Source organism: Pocillopora damicornis, chromosome 3 (assembly GCF_964200805.1).
Source record: "Pocillopora damicornis chromosome 3, jaPocDami1.2, whole genome shotgun sequence".
In the NCBI taxonomy this organism is placed as follows: domain Eukaryota; kingdom Metazoa; phylum Cnidaria; class Anthozoa; order Scleractinia; family Pocilloporidae; genus Pocillopora; species Pocillopora damicornis.
The window spans coordinates 8,677,556-8,693,400 of NC_142672.1; the positions used below are offsets into that span (position 1 = coordinate 8,677,556).

General features: G+C 37.9%; 1 protein-coding gene across 1 annotated transcript; it reads left to right on the plus strand.

Annotated features, from left to right (window-relative positions):
• Nucleotides 1–147: 147 nt before the first annotated feature.
• LOC113685350 (calcium-transporting ATPase type 2C member 1) lies at nucleotides 148–15,521 on the plus strand. Its single transcript, XM_089200400.1, has 22 exons — nucleotides 148–495; nucleotides 2,268–2,357; nucleotides 2,826–2,861; nucleotides 3,443–3,504; nucleotides 3,893–4,001; nucleotides 4,830–4,988; nucleotides 5,221–5,289; nucleotides 5,446–5,521; nucleotides 5,841–5,907; nucleotides 6,479–6,701; nucleotides 7,306–7,401; nucleotides 7,846–7,935; nucleotides 8,082–8,177; nucleotides 8,295–8,451; nucleotides 9,593–9,763; nucleotides 10,545–10,642; nucleotides 10,776–10,826; nucleotides 11,307–11,542; nucleotides 12,021–12,137; nucleotides 12,477–12,624; nucleotides 13,232–13,327; nucleotides 13,897–15,521. Exons 1-22 carry the CDS (start codon nucleotides 247–249, stop codon nucleotides 14,158–14,160), a joined length of 2,760 nt encoding a protein of 919 aa, XP_089056526.1. The 5' UTR covers nucleotides 148–246; the 3' UTR covers nucleotides 14,161–15,521.
• The last annotated feature ends 324 nt before the right edge of the window (nucleotides 15,522–15,845 follow it).

Here is a 15,845-nt window from a genome sequence, read left to right on the forward strand (position 1 = left end):
ACGGAAATTGTTAATTTTCTCATTCTTTTCAAGAGGGGTGTTTCAGGCGTTCTCTCAGAGCGTACGAGAAGACACCTGTCTGCGATCCTTTACTCGACCCAGTTTCCCAAGATTTTCTAATCTTCGATGCATGTTGGGAAATGCTAATTTGTGTTTTGTGACCGTCCAACCTCCGGTAAGTGTTCTGTGTACTTTGCCAATATGTTAGTGAAATCATGGCGAGGCACATAACGATTTGGCTGCAGTATGGGCACTTACGTTCAGCTAAAGCAGGAGGACTACTCTGAGGAGGATAGTGATGTAGGGATGATGTCCACTGTAATTTCGTCGGGCAAGGCTTCCTCGCTATCGGTCGAGGAAGTTTTAAAACAATTTCGGAGTGATCCGTTACTTGGTTTGAACAACGATGAAGTTGAGAGAAGGAGAAAGCTTCACGGGCTAAATGAATTCGATGCGGTTGAGGATACCCCGCTTTGGAGGAAGTACATAGATCAGGTATGGAGTTTGCTCTACATGTTAGACAGATGATTTACTAATCATGTCGCCACTACAGAAATATTTACCCAAAAAGCCTTGAAAGGAAACAGCGAATAAAGTGGAAGTTACAAGCTATCGGTATAAATTCGAGGAGATTTCCTGTGTTTATGGTTTAAAATTAGCATTTCTATATGTGTGGCTTTTCAAATCGAAGTTATGGAGAATAAGTTGTAGAATTTGCAATTCAGTGTGGTGCGAATTTTCGTGGTGACATTAAATTATGTAAGCTGAACATGCATTTTAACCTGTTAGAAGTTAGTTTTATTTTACAAAAGTTTACTGTTATTTACTCTGTGAGTTTCATTGTTAAGTCACATAACGAGTTTCTATTCCCATATGCTGGTACTGTTTGAATCTAGTATAATAAATTTACTTGAAAGCATTCGTGTTTGTTTAGCCAGTTTTATGCAACTGAGCTTTCTTCTGGGTAATATTCATGATCATGAGTGGCAGTTCTAATAATGTTGGAGCCTGAAGATGATTACAAGAACAAATCCGCGCTAGAAAAACTTTTTTCGAATGATAATTGTACTGTTTAGGCTAAATTGATAACGTGTTTACGATTTACACGTACAAGTACGTTTGCATACTGATTTTAAAAAATCTCAATTAACGAAACTTTTCTCAAGCACGGTTCCCAATAAAATGACACTAGTAATTTTCTTGCTAATATTCTAAACCACAGCATGGAAATTCTGGGAATTAAAATTTGCACTTCAGTTGGAAAAAGCTATTGTCTAAAGGGCTTTCATTTTAAAGCTCTTTGTATGGCATTATGTCAATTTTTTTATTGTCCAATGAACGATTTCATTCTGTTCATGATGCATCTAAGAAAAATATAAAGAAACGATAAAATATCTTTTTTATCTATCTGATTATTTAATGGAATGAATTCTAACCCAGCCTTTCCATAGCTCCCAGTGTCAATTTTAACATCATGATGTTTTAAAAAATGCCAAATTGGTTGAGGTGAAGCCATGGTTACTGTAGAAATCTTCCAAACCTGATTGTTAAATTTTTTTCTTGATTAGCTCTGTAGAATGTCTCTTTCTATTACTCAACAATGACTCTTCTTTCATCATAATTTTACTGTTGGTATGGAAAGCTTCTTAAGCATTCAGCTGTATGCTGTGTCATCTTTGAAATTGGAAAAAGCACACAGTCCAACTATTATATTAATTAACATGTCAGAGTACATGAGAATCAGCTGTGGCTTTGTTTATTTTTTTACTTGGTATTCCTTTTTTGAGTGATATACAAACTGGTGATGTGTGAAAAAATAATAGTTTTTATGTAAACTCCAAAGTGCTTTACAGTATCTTGTTGTGGTATACTGAAAGTTAAAAGCATCACTTACAGGTCTTTGAATTAGAAAATCTCTCACTCAGAGATAATTACAAATTTCGAAGAAAATAATAAAAACTTGGTCTCTTGGTACTAGTGCTTTTTCATAAGGAATAAAAATTTTTTGCTTATTTTGAGGAGTGTCTTTTTTATTCACTGGTGTGAAAAATGGTTAGATATTAGCTGTTTTTGAACCTTGAGGAAACCCAACATTTAGCACTAGAGTTAGTTTGATACAGGCAGAGAGAGAATTGAATTTCATTATGAAATGAGAATTGTTATATAACTAAGGATCTTATTGTTTTGAGAAATAATGGTTTGGTTAAAAGGAAATTTTCTTTTTTTGTCACTGCCAATCTCTAATATGATCAAATTTTTTATTTCAGTTCAAAGAGCCCATGATAATATTGCTTCTAGCATCAGGGCTGGTTAGTGTAACAATGGGACAATATGATGATGCTGTCAGTATAACAGTGGTAAGAAAGTTTGATTATTAATATTATGTATTCATAATAGTGGTGTTTCACATGAGCAGAACCCTCCCCCCCCGCCAGATATCCATTTAAAGAGGTGTTGTTGTGTGGAAGGTTAAAACTCTGTATATTAAGCAGACCTCATGTTGACTGTACAGCTTGCATTGAGCAGATTCTGGTCCTTGTCTTACACGTTATTTTGAGGACAATGACACCAAGATTAAGTGCTCTAATTACTTACAACATTTCTTAAGCAAAAATTTTGGTGTACTTGTATTAATGTGATGTTTTGATAAGATTACAATGATCGTTGGAAATGTCTTCTAAAAAGCGTATGTCTCTTATCCCCACGAGGTCATCAAGAAATATTAATTGATTTTGTTATCTACAGATATCATGTGTTCAAGCATCAAGTGAATAATTTGTATATTTTTTTTATTTGATATGCATCAAACTTTTGTTATTTCTCAGGCCATAATCATAGTTGTGACAGTAGCTTTTGTCCAGGTATGTTCAAAGCACAATTGTTTCAATTTGAGAATTAGCCAGTGTAGCTGGTAGTTTTGAATGCACAAAAGGGATGAGGCCAAGCTGAGAGAGGCTAGGGGTGAAAGATTATTTTCTTTCCACTTTAAGCTTCAGCATTCATTAATTTGGGCAACAAAACAGTTAAGCACACAAAAGGGGGGATAGGGGTGGGACAGGGTAGGAGAGGGGTGGGACAGGGTAGGAGAGGGGTGGGAAGGGAGGAGGAGAGAGAAACTCTGAAAAGAACCAGCATCCCAAAAACAGGGGAGTAGCATTTCTCATAGTTGCCTCATACAGCTGAAACTATGGGACGTCATGGTAAACTGTACTATGATTCTTGTGGGCTGACCTTACTTTTAACTTTGTTTTGTTTACCTCACCCAGTTATCCTTTCTCCAATCAAATCATGTCAGTCGTGTTAAGCTATTGGGATGACTGTGTGCTTTGAATGAATTAAGAAAGTTGGACACTCAGGTTACTAATGCTACATGTAAGAAGGAGTATTAAGATACAAGTATTATTTGATAATTGAAGTTAACATGATTGCTTTCCTGTTTCAGGAATACAGGTCTGATAAGTCAGTGGAAGCTATCAAGAAACTGGTTCCTCCAGGGTGTCACTGGTAAAAAATGTATTTTTTTTGTCTCAAATATTGACAGACGTAACCATGAAATACATTATTAATACATAACCTGTTAACAATGTTGAGGGATGTTAGGAGGTCATCCGCAGAGAAAGTAGGGTTTTTTTTTTGTCATCTGGAAAAGAGAATTCCATAATTTTCCCTATAGAGCTTTATAGCTCATATGTACTGTAATTGGTTTAAGCTCTGTGTGGGTTAGAACCTTTTTAACAGTTGTTAAAACTGCAATGAACATCACCTATGAAGATCATCCCATTAGTGTTTGATTTTATGTAGCAATTAAAATTACCATGCATCATTCATTTGGTATACATTAATTCTATATAACTTATTTTTCAATTGATTTTCTTTATTCTTTTTAACACAGCATCAGGGAAGGAAAAGTAGCAGACTTTCTAGCTCGAAGTCTGGTCCCAGGGGATCTAGTTACCATATCAGTAGGAGATAGAGTTCCAGCAGATTTAAGGCTAGTAGAGGTATGTTGCCTTTGTTATAAAGAGGTTATTCTTGACATTAATTAAAGATGCTGTTTGGCATTTGTTGCACTTTAGCCATTTATACAGTTAACTCAGTCTTTAACTCCCATGAGTGGCCAAGACAGATTTTTTTTCCTTGCAATATCAAGTGGAACAGTCAGGAGAATGAAGGAAAATATCAATGAGGGGATTTTATCAGTTGATCCCAAAGCAAATTCTCCAAACTCACTTCTTTAGCATAGTGGTTAAACCCAGCCTTTAACTCCCAAGATCTGATAGTTAATTCTCTCCTCAAGCTGCAACACATTTCCTTGTAAGTTACTTACTAGACTTTGGTGTTAAATCAAGAGAAAAATTTTTAACAAATAAGTTTGAGTATTGTCATGAACTGTTTGCCAGATAAGGTATGGATAGTGTAGGGAGTAGTTACGTGTTAATCATCTCTGGGAAGTAAAGGGTTACTGGTGAAGGGAAATATTTTAACTTAATGCTTTTGAGCTAGACATTTTTTGCTGTTTTACCAGAGTGCCAATTTAAGTTTTGCACAAAATGTTGATAAGATAAGGGGTCATTTTTCTCATTTGCTGAACTTGCAGTAAATAGCATTCTCTAAATCATAAGTTAAATCATCAGTTAAATCATCAGTACTGGATTAATTATCACAATAAAAAATTAGGTATCTGTGATATGTTATTTAAAAATAGCCAATATTATTGACAATAACATAACTGTTCACAGTGGTAAAAGAGTCCAACTGGTTTTCAGTGTTTAAAGAAGCATGATGCATTTAAGCATTAATGACATTGATTTTTGTATTTTTATTTTCAGGCTATAGATTTAAAAATAGATGAATCAAGTTTTACTGGGGAAACTGAACCAGCATGTAAAACATCTGAGGAAGTTCCCCCTTCCAAATCCAGTGGAGGTGTCTCTGAAAGAAGAAATATTGCTTTTATGGGTACTCTAGTTCGCTGTGGACGTGGCAAGGTGTGTATTTAGTTGTAACTGAACTTTGCTGGCTCTATTTTCTTGAGACTGCAAAATAAACTCACAGGAAATCAACCTGGAAATAAACAGTTGTTTGGCCGATCAAAATGAAAAGTAGGAGTATTTTACTTTAAGGAGACGCACTTTATTCTAAACATGAACAGTGCCTTTTGTCATGATGTATAGTTATCATTCACTGACCAGAGGCAATCATCTATTCTTTTCCCCTTAGGGCATTGTCACAGGGACTGGAGAAAATTCAGAGTTTGGTGAAGTGTTTAAAATGATGAAAGCAGAGGAGGTTAGTAACAAAAATAGAGTCAAAAAGAGTTGATGAAATATTGGTGAGTTAAGATTCATTGTGTTGTGTCTTAATCTTTTTCACAGTTTAAAGATGCTAGGTGTACACAGTAAAGAAATTAAAGTGGGTAATTCACTTTAATTTTCTTCTTTTCAGCCACCAAAGACCCCTCTTCAAAAAAGCATGGATATCTTAGGGAAACAATTATCTTTTTACTCTCTTTGTATCATAGGTGAGTGTGTTCCTCTTGAGTTCTTCATGATTATGCTTAAAGATTAAAAATATTTACCTTTAGCAATGTATTTTGAACTGTTTCGGTCAGATTCTCACTTAAGCATCAAAGCTCAAGACCTGTCTTTTTAGTCAAGCTTCCAATTTGTAGGACTATTAATATTAATTAATTTGCTTGTATTATTTCCTGGTTAATCTGGTACATATTGTAAAGCGCTCCGAACTCTAGAGTGAGCGCTATAGAAATCCTATATATTATTATTATATTATTATTTGCAGTTTCATATACCAACTAATGTGTTTTTGTCTTGTTTCCAAAGCTCTTATTATTCTTTTGGGGTGGCTGCAACACAGAGCCATTTTAGAGATGTTTACTATTGGTGTCAGGTCAGTTCTGATTGCTTTTGTTGGTGCAAAAATTTATTGGAAAAACATTTCTCTTTCCGTTCAAGATTGGCAAAGTTTTGTGCATTATATGGTATAGACTTTCATCCCATCTACTCTTTACACATTTTGTATGAAAATTGTGGCTGCTTGATCAGTCAGCATGATTTACTTGAAATTATTACTTCTGATCAACAAAAAGTTTTGAGGTTCCCTGATAGATATTAATCATCTATTTAAACAAACCTGAGATCAGCTCTTTTGAACCTACTGAGAAAGCTTTCAAAAAATCTCGCCCATCTCCTTCCCTTGTGATACTTGCTTTGTCATTTTCCCATCAAATTTCTTGCTGTTAACCATTTTCTCCTGAAGTTTGTTTCCTACACAATCATGCACTTCTTATTCAAAAGGAAATATCTAGTAATCGAATTTAAACTTAAAGTTGATAATAAGTAAGTGCTTTGCCTACTCGATGACAGAAATAATTATAAACCCTCATTTAAAATAAAACAAGCTTATAGTGATAATGATAATTCTTGATTACATTATTTCAATTTTTTTCTTTTTTCCACAGCTTGGCTGTAGCTGCCATCCCAGAAGGTCTCCCCATTGTAGTAACTGTTACTCTTGCTCTTGGTGTGATGAGAATGGCAAGAAGAAATGCCATTGTAAAAAAGCTGCCAATTGTGGAGACTCTTGGATGTGCTAGTGTTATTTGCTCTGACAAGACTGGTACTCTGACCAAGAATGAGATGACAGTAACACAGATATTTACTGCCGATGGACACTATGCAGAGGTTAGCTTGGTTACATTAAGGGGCATTTAGATGAGACAAATGCATTTTGGAGGAAATAGTGTTGGCTATATACATTAAATAAGGAAATGTGTAAAATACTCCCTTGAAATAAAACTTGTTTCTGCCGATTTACCTTAAACTGTCGAAAATTTCATTGGGAAGTGTCCCTGGTCAAGAATGGGCATGTTTTAAAGTCTTCCATTCTTTGTTGCACAGTTTCATTAGTAAAATTTTTGAGAAAGATTACTAAGTTGATGGAAATTTACCCACTTGAGATGAAATTTATTCTTTTCAGGTATTTGCTGACTCACATTTACAAATACTCCTCAGTTGCTTTGATTCCCCAGTTAGTTAGATATCATAGTACTGTTGCAGTATTACAGAAAAGTTTTCCATTTAAACCTCCTTTCATCCTAATCTTTCTTCAGCTTTAATTTTATTACTACTTAGTTGTGAATGTTACTGGAATAATCTTCCATATTATGAGCTCCTTCTATACTTCTGTGAAATTATGGCAGGACGAATTCTAAGTACGGATCTTTGCACTTCCCTAGAGAGATCACTAGGAGATTTTGCATAAAATCTTTATTTGTCTTCTCTACAGGTGTCTGGAGTAGGATACAATGGGTGTGGTCACGTAAGCATTTCAGGCCATAATCTGACACCAAACACCAACTTATCCGTTACAAAAGTAGTTGAGGTAAGAACTGATTAGTCACTGTAACCTGTTCCAGGCTCTCAGCTAGGAGAGATGGGTGAAAAATGGATGTTCAAGCAATAGTTTTCAATAGATGGCTGGGAACACTGAGAAAAATGTTACATTATAATTAACTTGATTAAAGCAAACAACCTGTATTAACTACACATAGTGGAAGGTGATATTGCCCCCTTACATAGTTGCCCCAAGGTCCATCGCCCCAAAGAATTGTTAAATTTAGAACCCTATTCAAATTTGGTTAATAGTTGGGGGCAATGCTACCATACTTAAGGTGGGCGGATTGTCACTTGGGGGTGACAGAACTTGAGGCAAACTTGGCAAGGAGGCAAGGTCACCTGTTATTGTGCACTCTAGAAAATTTTCCAAGGATGACATCTTTGTTCATGTTTTGTTGTCAGTAGTGCTGAGCTTGTCTGTTTTTCCAAGGTTGGTTATATTTGTAACAATGCTCAAATTCAAGATGGATCCCTTTTTGGCCAGCCAACAGAGGGAGCCCTCATAGCAGTAGGGCAAAAGGTATTTCTGACAATTTTATTTTAATTAAAGCTTGACATGTTGCAGCATTTGCTACACAAAACGGTGTTGTCCCATATTGAGATAACATGAAGCTTTTTCAGTATGTGTTCAAATTCAGTGATGTGCATATCTTGTTTTCTGAACAGCTTGGTATTGATGACCCAAGAGGAATGAACTTACGCACGGCCGAAATTCCCTTTAGCTCAGAGAAAAAGTGGATGGCCGTCAGATACAGACAAAAGGTAAGTAGAAGAGAGAGGGTCTGACAACAAGTGGTCATAATATTTTGACATAACTTAACGACCAACAGGTTGACAATGTCCAAAAGACTCTACCCAATAATTGCAAATCCCTTGCAGGACAATTCAGAAATGTATTACATGAAAGGAGCACCTGAGAGAGTGTTGCAGCAGTGTACATCATACCACGGACAAGGTTCTGTTGTTCCTCTGACAGCGAGAGATCTGGAGATGTTTAATGACGCCGTGTCCGCTATGTCATCCAGAGGATTAAGAGGTACCCATCTCGTTTCCTAGTTTTGATTTTAATCCTTGTTCTATCGTACATTTTAACTGCTAAAACTGTTGCAGAAAAGAATTCCTTACTGTGTTCCCAGCTCTACAGAGATCCAGTTTCTGATTGGCTCATAGAGCTACTTTAAAAATAGTGCATCATGGAAGTTTCAGCCTAAAAATTTTCAACTTTGTAATTTGCGATCTGCGTTCATTTTCTCCATCCTTAACCATACTTGTTCCTTCTTGGTTTGTCATTGCCTTGCCAGTGTTTTTCTATTTTACCGAACTAATTTTTTGTTTTTATTTACAATCCAAGTCGATCTTCTTCATCTTCATCTTCTTCATTCTAAGCCATTCTTGCTTTAGAGCAGTTTTCAATTGAGTATTGAAATTGATCCTGGCTTACTTTGGTTTTACTTTGCTTTGCTCTGTGATTGGTCTAGAAAACTCGCGCCACCACCTCAACTAATCGGATGCAAAATTAAAACCTCTCACCTTGGTCACCCGCGTTTTCCCGCGCTTCAGCAGGTTGCCTGTTTTTACTTGTAGTTCTCATATTTGGTCAATGATGATGCTAACCTTTGTTCTGATCGGTTATTACTTTGGTTTTGGTTTTTAACACTCACTTGCAAACTGCTCCACTATCAGCTCTTTTGTGTCTTTCTTTCCTAGTAAGCTAATATTTTCTAGTCATTTACAATCCGAAGTAATTTTCTCTGTCCATATCCATACTTGTTACCTTCCAACCATTTTATTCTTGCTTCGTAACTGTTTTCCCTTGGAATCAATCTTTGAAAAAGTTCCTTTCCAAATAACTAAAATTCTGAAAGATGAAGAAGTCAATGTACCATATGGCAGCTTCATGAATATAAAGATATTTCCCAAATATACTCTGTAGATTTATCATTTTGGAACTATGGTCAGACTATTAGACAATGCTAAAAAATTTTACTGTTTAAGGGAAGATATTTGTTTACTGTCTCCATTACTGGGAAACTTTTTTAAATATGTGTGTCCACCAAATGCTTCGACTTTGCTCCAACTTTTGGGTCAACTTTTCATTTTAACTTTAAAATTTCCTAGAACGAGACTAACTGCTGCCTTAGTTTTTTTTATTGATTTATCTATATGTTTAATTTCAGTCATAGCCCTGGCCATGGGAACTGATCTACAACAGCTGTCATTCCTGGGTATCATGGGTCTGTTGGACCCTCCCAGACCAGGAGTCCGTGAAGCTGTACATACGCTGTTAGAGAGTGGAGTACAGGTTAAAATGCTGACAGGAGATGCGCGGGAAACTGCACTTACTATAGGTAACTTTATGTACAGCAATCTTCAGTTGAGTCTCCACCTGGCTCTGTGGTTGGTTCAGAAAGTTCGCGCCACATCGTTAACCAATCAAGTGCAAATGCAGTTGAAGCTTGTCACTTGTATTTTCCCGCTCTTGGCGCATTGTGTCTTTTTTAGTTCTCGTTGGCTCCTTGTGATAATCTCGTTTGCGTTGCCGTTGTATTTACTAGGGCTTTGTTTTTCTTTTTTCTTTTCACTCGAAATGCGATCTCAATAAAAACACGTTTCAAAAATTTCCTTGAGATACCTGATGCTGTTATCAGGTAGCCTCAGCAGGGGGGAAGCTCTTCACCAGCGTTTCTTTTCCCGCGGGAAAGTATGGGGCCTTAAGCAACGCGAGCCGGTGAGGAGTGTGTAAGGGCTCCACTGGTGCTAGACCCCCGGCAAACGTTCACCGCCTCTTCTTCAATCTTCCTGCGGACGGAGAAACGTGCGTCTGTAGTGCTAACAATGATGGCAGGCTAATGAACAAGCGATTGTTGCGGCGTGCTTCTTCTTCAACGCTTTGACATGCAGGAGTGACCGATATGGAACTTCTCCTTGCTATTGCTTGCTTGTTATACTTTAAACGGGTTAAGAGAATAGACAAGACAAGCTTATCAGCTGAAGTGTGTACTCGTGCTATTACACCAAACTCTCCTAGCTAATTTACAAGGAAATTTGAGGCAGTCAGAGGGAAGAATGTCATTGGATCCTGAGAATGAAAAGGTTAACATTTTCTTTTCCCTTTCACGTTACTTTCAGCGGAATTATTAGGAATTCATGTTAAAGGAAGGTTAACGCTTTCGGGTGAGGAGCTACAAACGATGGATAGTTTACAATTGGGAGACGCCATACAACAGGTAAAGTCAAGTGGTTATACATGTCCTGCTGTTTGGTTCTATCAGTCTCGTTTCACTAACCAAGTATATCCTTAGGTCTTCGTGGAACCTTAGTGCGAGTTTTTGATTCTGTTATATTGGTTCCCATCAACAGGCATCCGTGTTTTACAGAGTCAGTCCCAGACATAAAGTTGCCATTGTTAAGGTAAGTTATATAATGATTTGTAGATTCTTTGATCCTTCAACCCGCGTCCCCGTAAGTCGTGGTGATTTCTGCATCATTAAGAATGCCTCATGTTCGCGCGACATTTAGTTGCAGTTGGGGAAAAATTGTAGATCTGCGAAATCAGTGGCGACACGTAAAATGCCTGGTTCTCACTGGACAAGACTACGGGCGCTCAGGCTTAAGAGAAATTTTGAATTGCGTGTCGAAAGTAAACCATTTTTTACCGTGGTTTGACTCTGCTATGTTGTGATTGGCTTAGAAAACTAGCACCACCCTCTCAAGTAATCAGTGACAATTAACTTATACTTACATAGAGTTCCCTTTGACCCTTTGTGACGCTTGCATTTTGTCCGATTTGTCCTTGCGATTACTTTAGTTTCGGCTTTGTGGCTCCTAGTTGATAAGCGCCTAATTCTAGTGTAGTCCTTCTTGTAACAAATTACGCATGTTTCCCCATAGGCCCTACAGCAGCGTGGTCATGTGGTGGCTATGACTGGTGACGGCGTAAATGACGCAGTAGCTCTGCGCCGAGCTGACATTGGAGTAGCCATGGGCCGAGCAGGGACTGACGTGAGCAAGGAAGCGTCAGACATGGTGTTAGTGAATGATGACTTCTCTACCATCCTGGCTGCTATTGAGGAAGGGAAAGGAATATTTTACAACATACGCAACTTTGTCCGCTTCCAGCTAAGCACGTAAGTACGATTTACATCTCGAATGCGTTCTGGCCGGAAAGAAAAACCCGAATTTCTTTACGTGCAGCACAATCAAATTGTGCGCGGTACAGATATCAGTGACTTTGTGTGCCGTTACAGATCATGTGACTCGATGGATGCTTTTCTTTGAAGTTATTCTTAGTCTTCCCTGTGTGCGCCTTTGATTTCATACTTAGAAAGTATCAAAGTACTGGGTTTTTTTACATTATTTGAAATAGGCAATTAATATACGGCACGAAGTCCTATCAGGAACTGCCTTCTAAGGTTTGCCTCAAATTCGGTAAGCTCGCTCCCAGAGTCTCTCTTGTTCCCGCTCATTGACCCTGGAAACAGAGTTGCCTATCTGAGTGAATCTTCCTCGGCTTGGAAAAAAAAAAAAAAAGGTTGAAGAACACGTCAGTACAACTGCATTCAGTTGAAATCATCTCAATGTTATAAAATTTATTCCCATGTGTAGGAGCATTGCAGCGATCTCGTTGATAACAATATCGACGTTTCTCAAGTTACCTAATCCTCTAAATGCCATGCAGATTTTATGGATTAACATCATAATGGATGGTCCACCCGCTCAGAGGTGAGGAATCTGAATTTCTCCGTTGCTGTACTCTGACTGCAACTTAGCGCCGTACTCAATCTTTGAGCACGATTTGTAATATACCTAAATGCAGGTGTTTCAATAGAAGTCGGTTATTGGCGGGTTACCGCCGCCTCTAAGTACCGCTGTCCTTTGCGAGCAGGCTTTCATATTTGGGTCTCGCCTTACGGCCTCTTTACTGGCCTCGTGCCGCCTATTACACTATCGCAGCCGCGATTGGAAAAAGTTATTGAAACCCCTTTCAATGGAGAGCAAGTTACCTTGCTAAAATCTTCCGCTCGTCTTCGTGCTAACAAGGTCTTATTCCGTTGTTTGTAGTCTTGGCGTGGAGCCGGTTGATCGTGACGTCATGAATAAGCCCCCACGGAATGTCAAGAACCCAATGATTACCAAGACTTTGATAACGAACGTTCTCCTCTCTGCGAGCCTGATAGTGACTGGTACATTGTGGGTATTTTGGAGAGAGGTACAGTCTTAACTCTTGAGTTCCCATTTGCTGATTACTATGGAACATCCCCTCGAAATTTGAACAAGCTATCTCGATGAATCTTGATAAAGTATCAAATTCTTTTGACTAGTTCGCAAAGAAATGTATATTAGTTTCAAGGGAGAATTAGTATTCAGATCCTGGGAGTTAAAAGATAAGGTGCTGTCCGTTAGGTGTAAAATGTACTAATGTTTTGCACAAGTTAGTTTAAGTCGTCACTTGTGGGAAAAGCTCTAAAACTCTCAAGAACGTTGCTAGTAAGAACTAGGGAAAATCAATGTCATTTTCCCTGAAATTCAGCTTCAGTGAAAGCAAAACTTAAAACTCTGAACCTCTCCAGAATGTGAATTTTTGTGACTTGAAAATGGAGTAAGTAAGCTCCAAGATCTGTTCCACCAAATTCTTTTGGTGTATCGGTGGCCGCACGAAAACATCTGGTTTAATTTGGTAGAAAAAGCGGCCGTTGTAGAATGGTTTTGATGCCACTTTTCTGCGGTTGAGAATATCGCCTTCCAGTAGAGAGAACTGGCTGTTTCTGCTTTTGGACACTGTTGATTCTAGTTCAAATCAATCTGTTCTGTTGTAGATGAGAGATAACGTCATCACTCCACGTGATACCACCATGACATTCACGTGCTTTGTGTTCTTTGACATGTTCAACGCGCTCAGCTGTCGTTCACAGGTTAGTACTTCGTTTGCCATTAATGTTCTTGCCAATTATTAATAGTTTCGCGCTCAAATTCAACATATAAGCTAAGCCTGTAAAAGCTTCCCTGGCGGCAGATTAGGGTTATCGGATTTTACTCCATATTCCAAATATTCAGACTCTCCTGGATCTAATCCCGCACACGTCTTACCGTGCTTTCCGGAAGTAGATCAAGTAAATCGACCATTGATGAACCGTTTTAGGAGGGCCTGACAGATTTCGCACTCAAACGAACAACTTCTGAAATAGGCGGAAGTTTTAGGGGGCCAAATGTTGCAGAAGGTAGCTCAAACAATAGCAATTTTTTTTTTGTTTTGTTTTGGGGGGGGGGGGACTTTTTTTCTTTGGCAAGCTGTGCAGTGAGACATCTTCAGTCTTTTTTTTTTTTTTTTTTTTAACAGTCTCTTTCTTTCTTTTCTTTCTTTTCTTTCTTTTCTTTCTTTCTTTCTTTCTTTCTTTTTTTTTTTTTTAAGATTTTATGGTGTACACAACCTTCTGGTTTAATCCTAACACTGGTCTGACCACTTTCTTCCATTGATTGACAGGTGAAGTCTATTTTTCAAATTGGTTTCTTCACAAACCGTATGTTCCTGTACGCTGTAGGCGGATCTCTTATGGGACAGATGTTAGTTATTTACTTTCCACCTCTTCAAGCAGTGTTTCTCACCGAAGCTCTACATTGTATGGACATTTTCTTGTTACTATGTGTAGCCTCCTCTGTTTTTCTTGTGGACGAGATCAGGAAAATGGTATTAAGAACGCTTGCAAGACGCAAAGAGCCTCCTAGGGATTTCCAGTTTTTTGTTTGACAAGTGGAACGTTATCTCAAGGAATGGAGCAAAATGTTGGTGTTGATTGAACGGGTTAAACATTCACAGTTCAAACCAATGCGTAGCAGATGGAAAGGAGTCTCGATTTCGTTAATTATTTGAGCCCGTGGTGGTTCGTCTATGGTCAGTGGGATTGTGGTACAACATATATGGACTTCCAATCCTTGTTCTGTTGAATGGTTGTTGATCAAGCAATACGAAATAGGAATCTTAGTTAATGGCTGCAAATGTCCACGGCTATAGTTAACCATTGAAAATCTTCCGTGGAGTGATTGAAATTTTGTGTTAACTTTTGGTATCCGTACATCAAACTACTACATGAACAGCTACTTAAAGGTTTATTGAATAGTATTCTTATCTTCGACTGTTTCTTGTCTCAATTCAGACCACTTGACTGCACTATAGTCTTCCATCGGCTCCTTTGCCTTTCTCAAAATAGTTACATACAGATGAGTATAAATCATTTTAAGATGGAGAAATGAAAATTCAAGCAAGATCACATGGTCGAGCTTGTCTCAGGTTTCCTAGCTTTTCTCAATGAAGAAGTCAGTAGAAAAGAGTAGATTTGTATGCTCACAAAAAAAAATTAAAAAAAAGACGATGCTCAGGAAAAGAAATAGCCGTATCCCTGAAAACCACCGTGTGACCGTGCACTGGCCCTTTGTTGGTCTCTGTTGACTCCGAGCCAGGTACACCACGCGTGGTCTGAATTGGGCTTACAAAACGGTTTTCTTATCTGAGATCTTCTCGACTAACTAAGTTAATAGTTTCCAAATGCGAGATCGTTGGCAAGGCAACGCGGCCCTTTGCATATTACCATTTCTGTAGTGGTAAAAGACAATTGATAGTGAATTATCTGCAACCAGGTCGAGACGTTATAGGTTGTATTACGTTTGGTGATCGAATAGTCAAATTAAGGTGTAAATATACTAAAATGAAATAACCTTCAGAGGGTAGAAAAATACTGTAACAATTTTATTTCATTCTATTGCGCGTTGTCCCGCGGCGAGACCTGTATCAACTCGTTCCTTTGAGTACATAAATCTACTTGAGCGCGCATGGTATTATTTTGAATCAAGAAATAGCGAAAATAATAGGAATTAAATTTTCCTTTTTTTTTTTTTTTTTTTTAAATATACTCTATAAAATGAAGAATTTGGGCCCAAGGACCGTCCTCTCTTATAGAAGAAAGTGCTTTAAATACTAACTTCCGTTTGCACGGCCTGTTAGGCTGGATTTTCAAAATAGATATGAGAGAAAAAAATATTGTAAAAGTAGAGAGGTTTATGTTACCTAATGGTTGCGACTATGCTCTTTGATTAAAACGGATTTTCTTTGGAGGTTGTGTTCTATTAGGAAGGGTGGAGGGATATGATTTGCTTACACCTGAGCAAATGAAAAAAGCACTTTGAACTTAAACGAACAGCATTAGGATTTCCTTCGAGTAAAGAAATAAAAAAGAAGCAATTTTAAATACATTGTAAGTCCTCGTAGAGGACACCATCGGGTCTGTGACTAAGACTAGGCGCTCGCGAGAATGGTTTTCGATCGTGGGTGACGGAGTGAGGAGAGGAGAGATGGCCATTTACGGGTGGTTGCTAATAACAAACGTACGAAATGTAACAGAATAGATCGATGAGACAGTTTGGAATGTGACACTATAT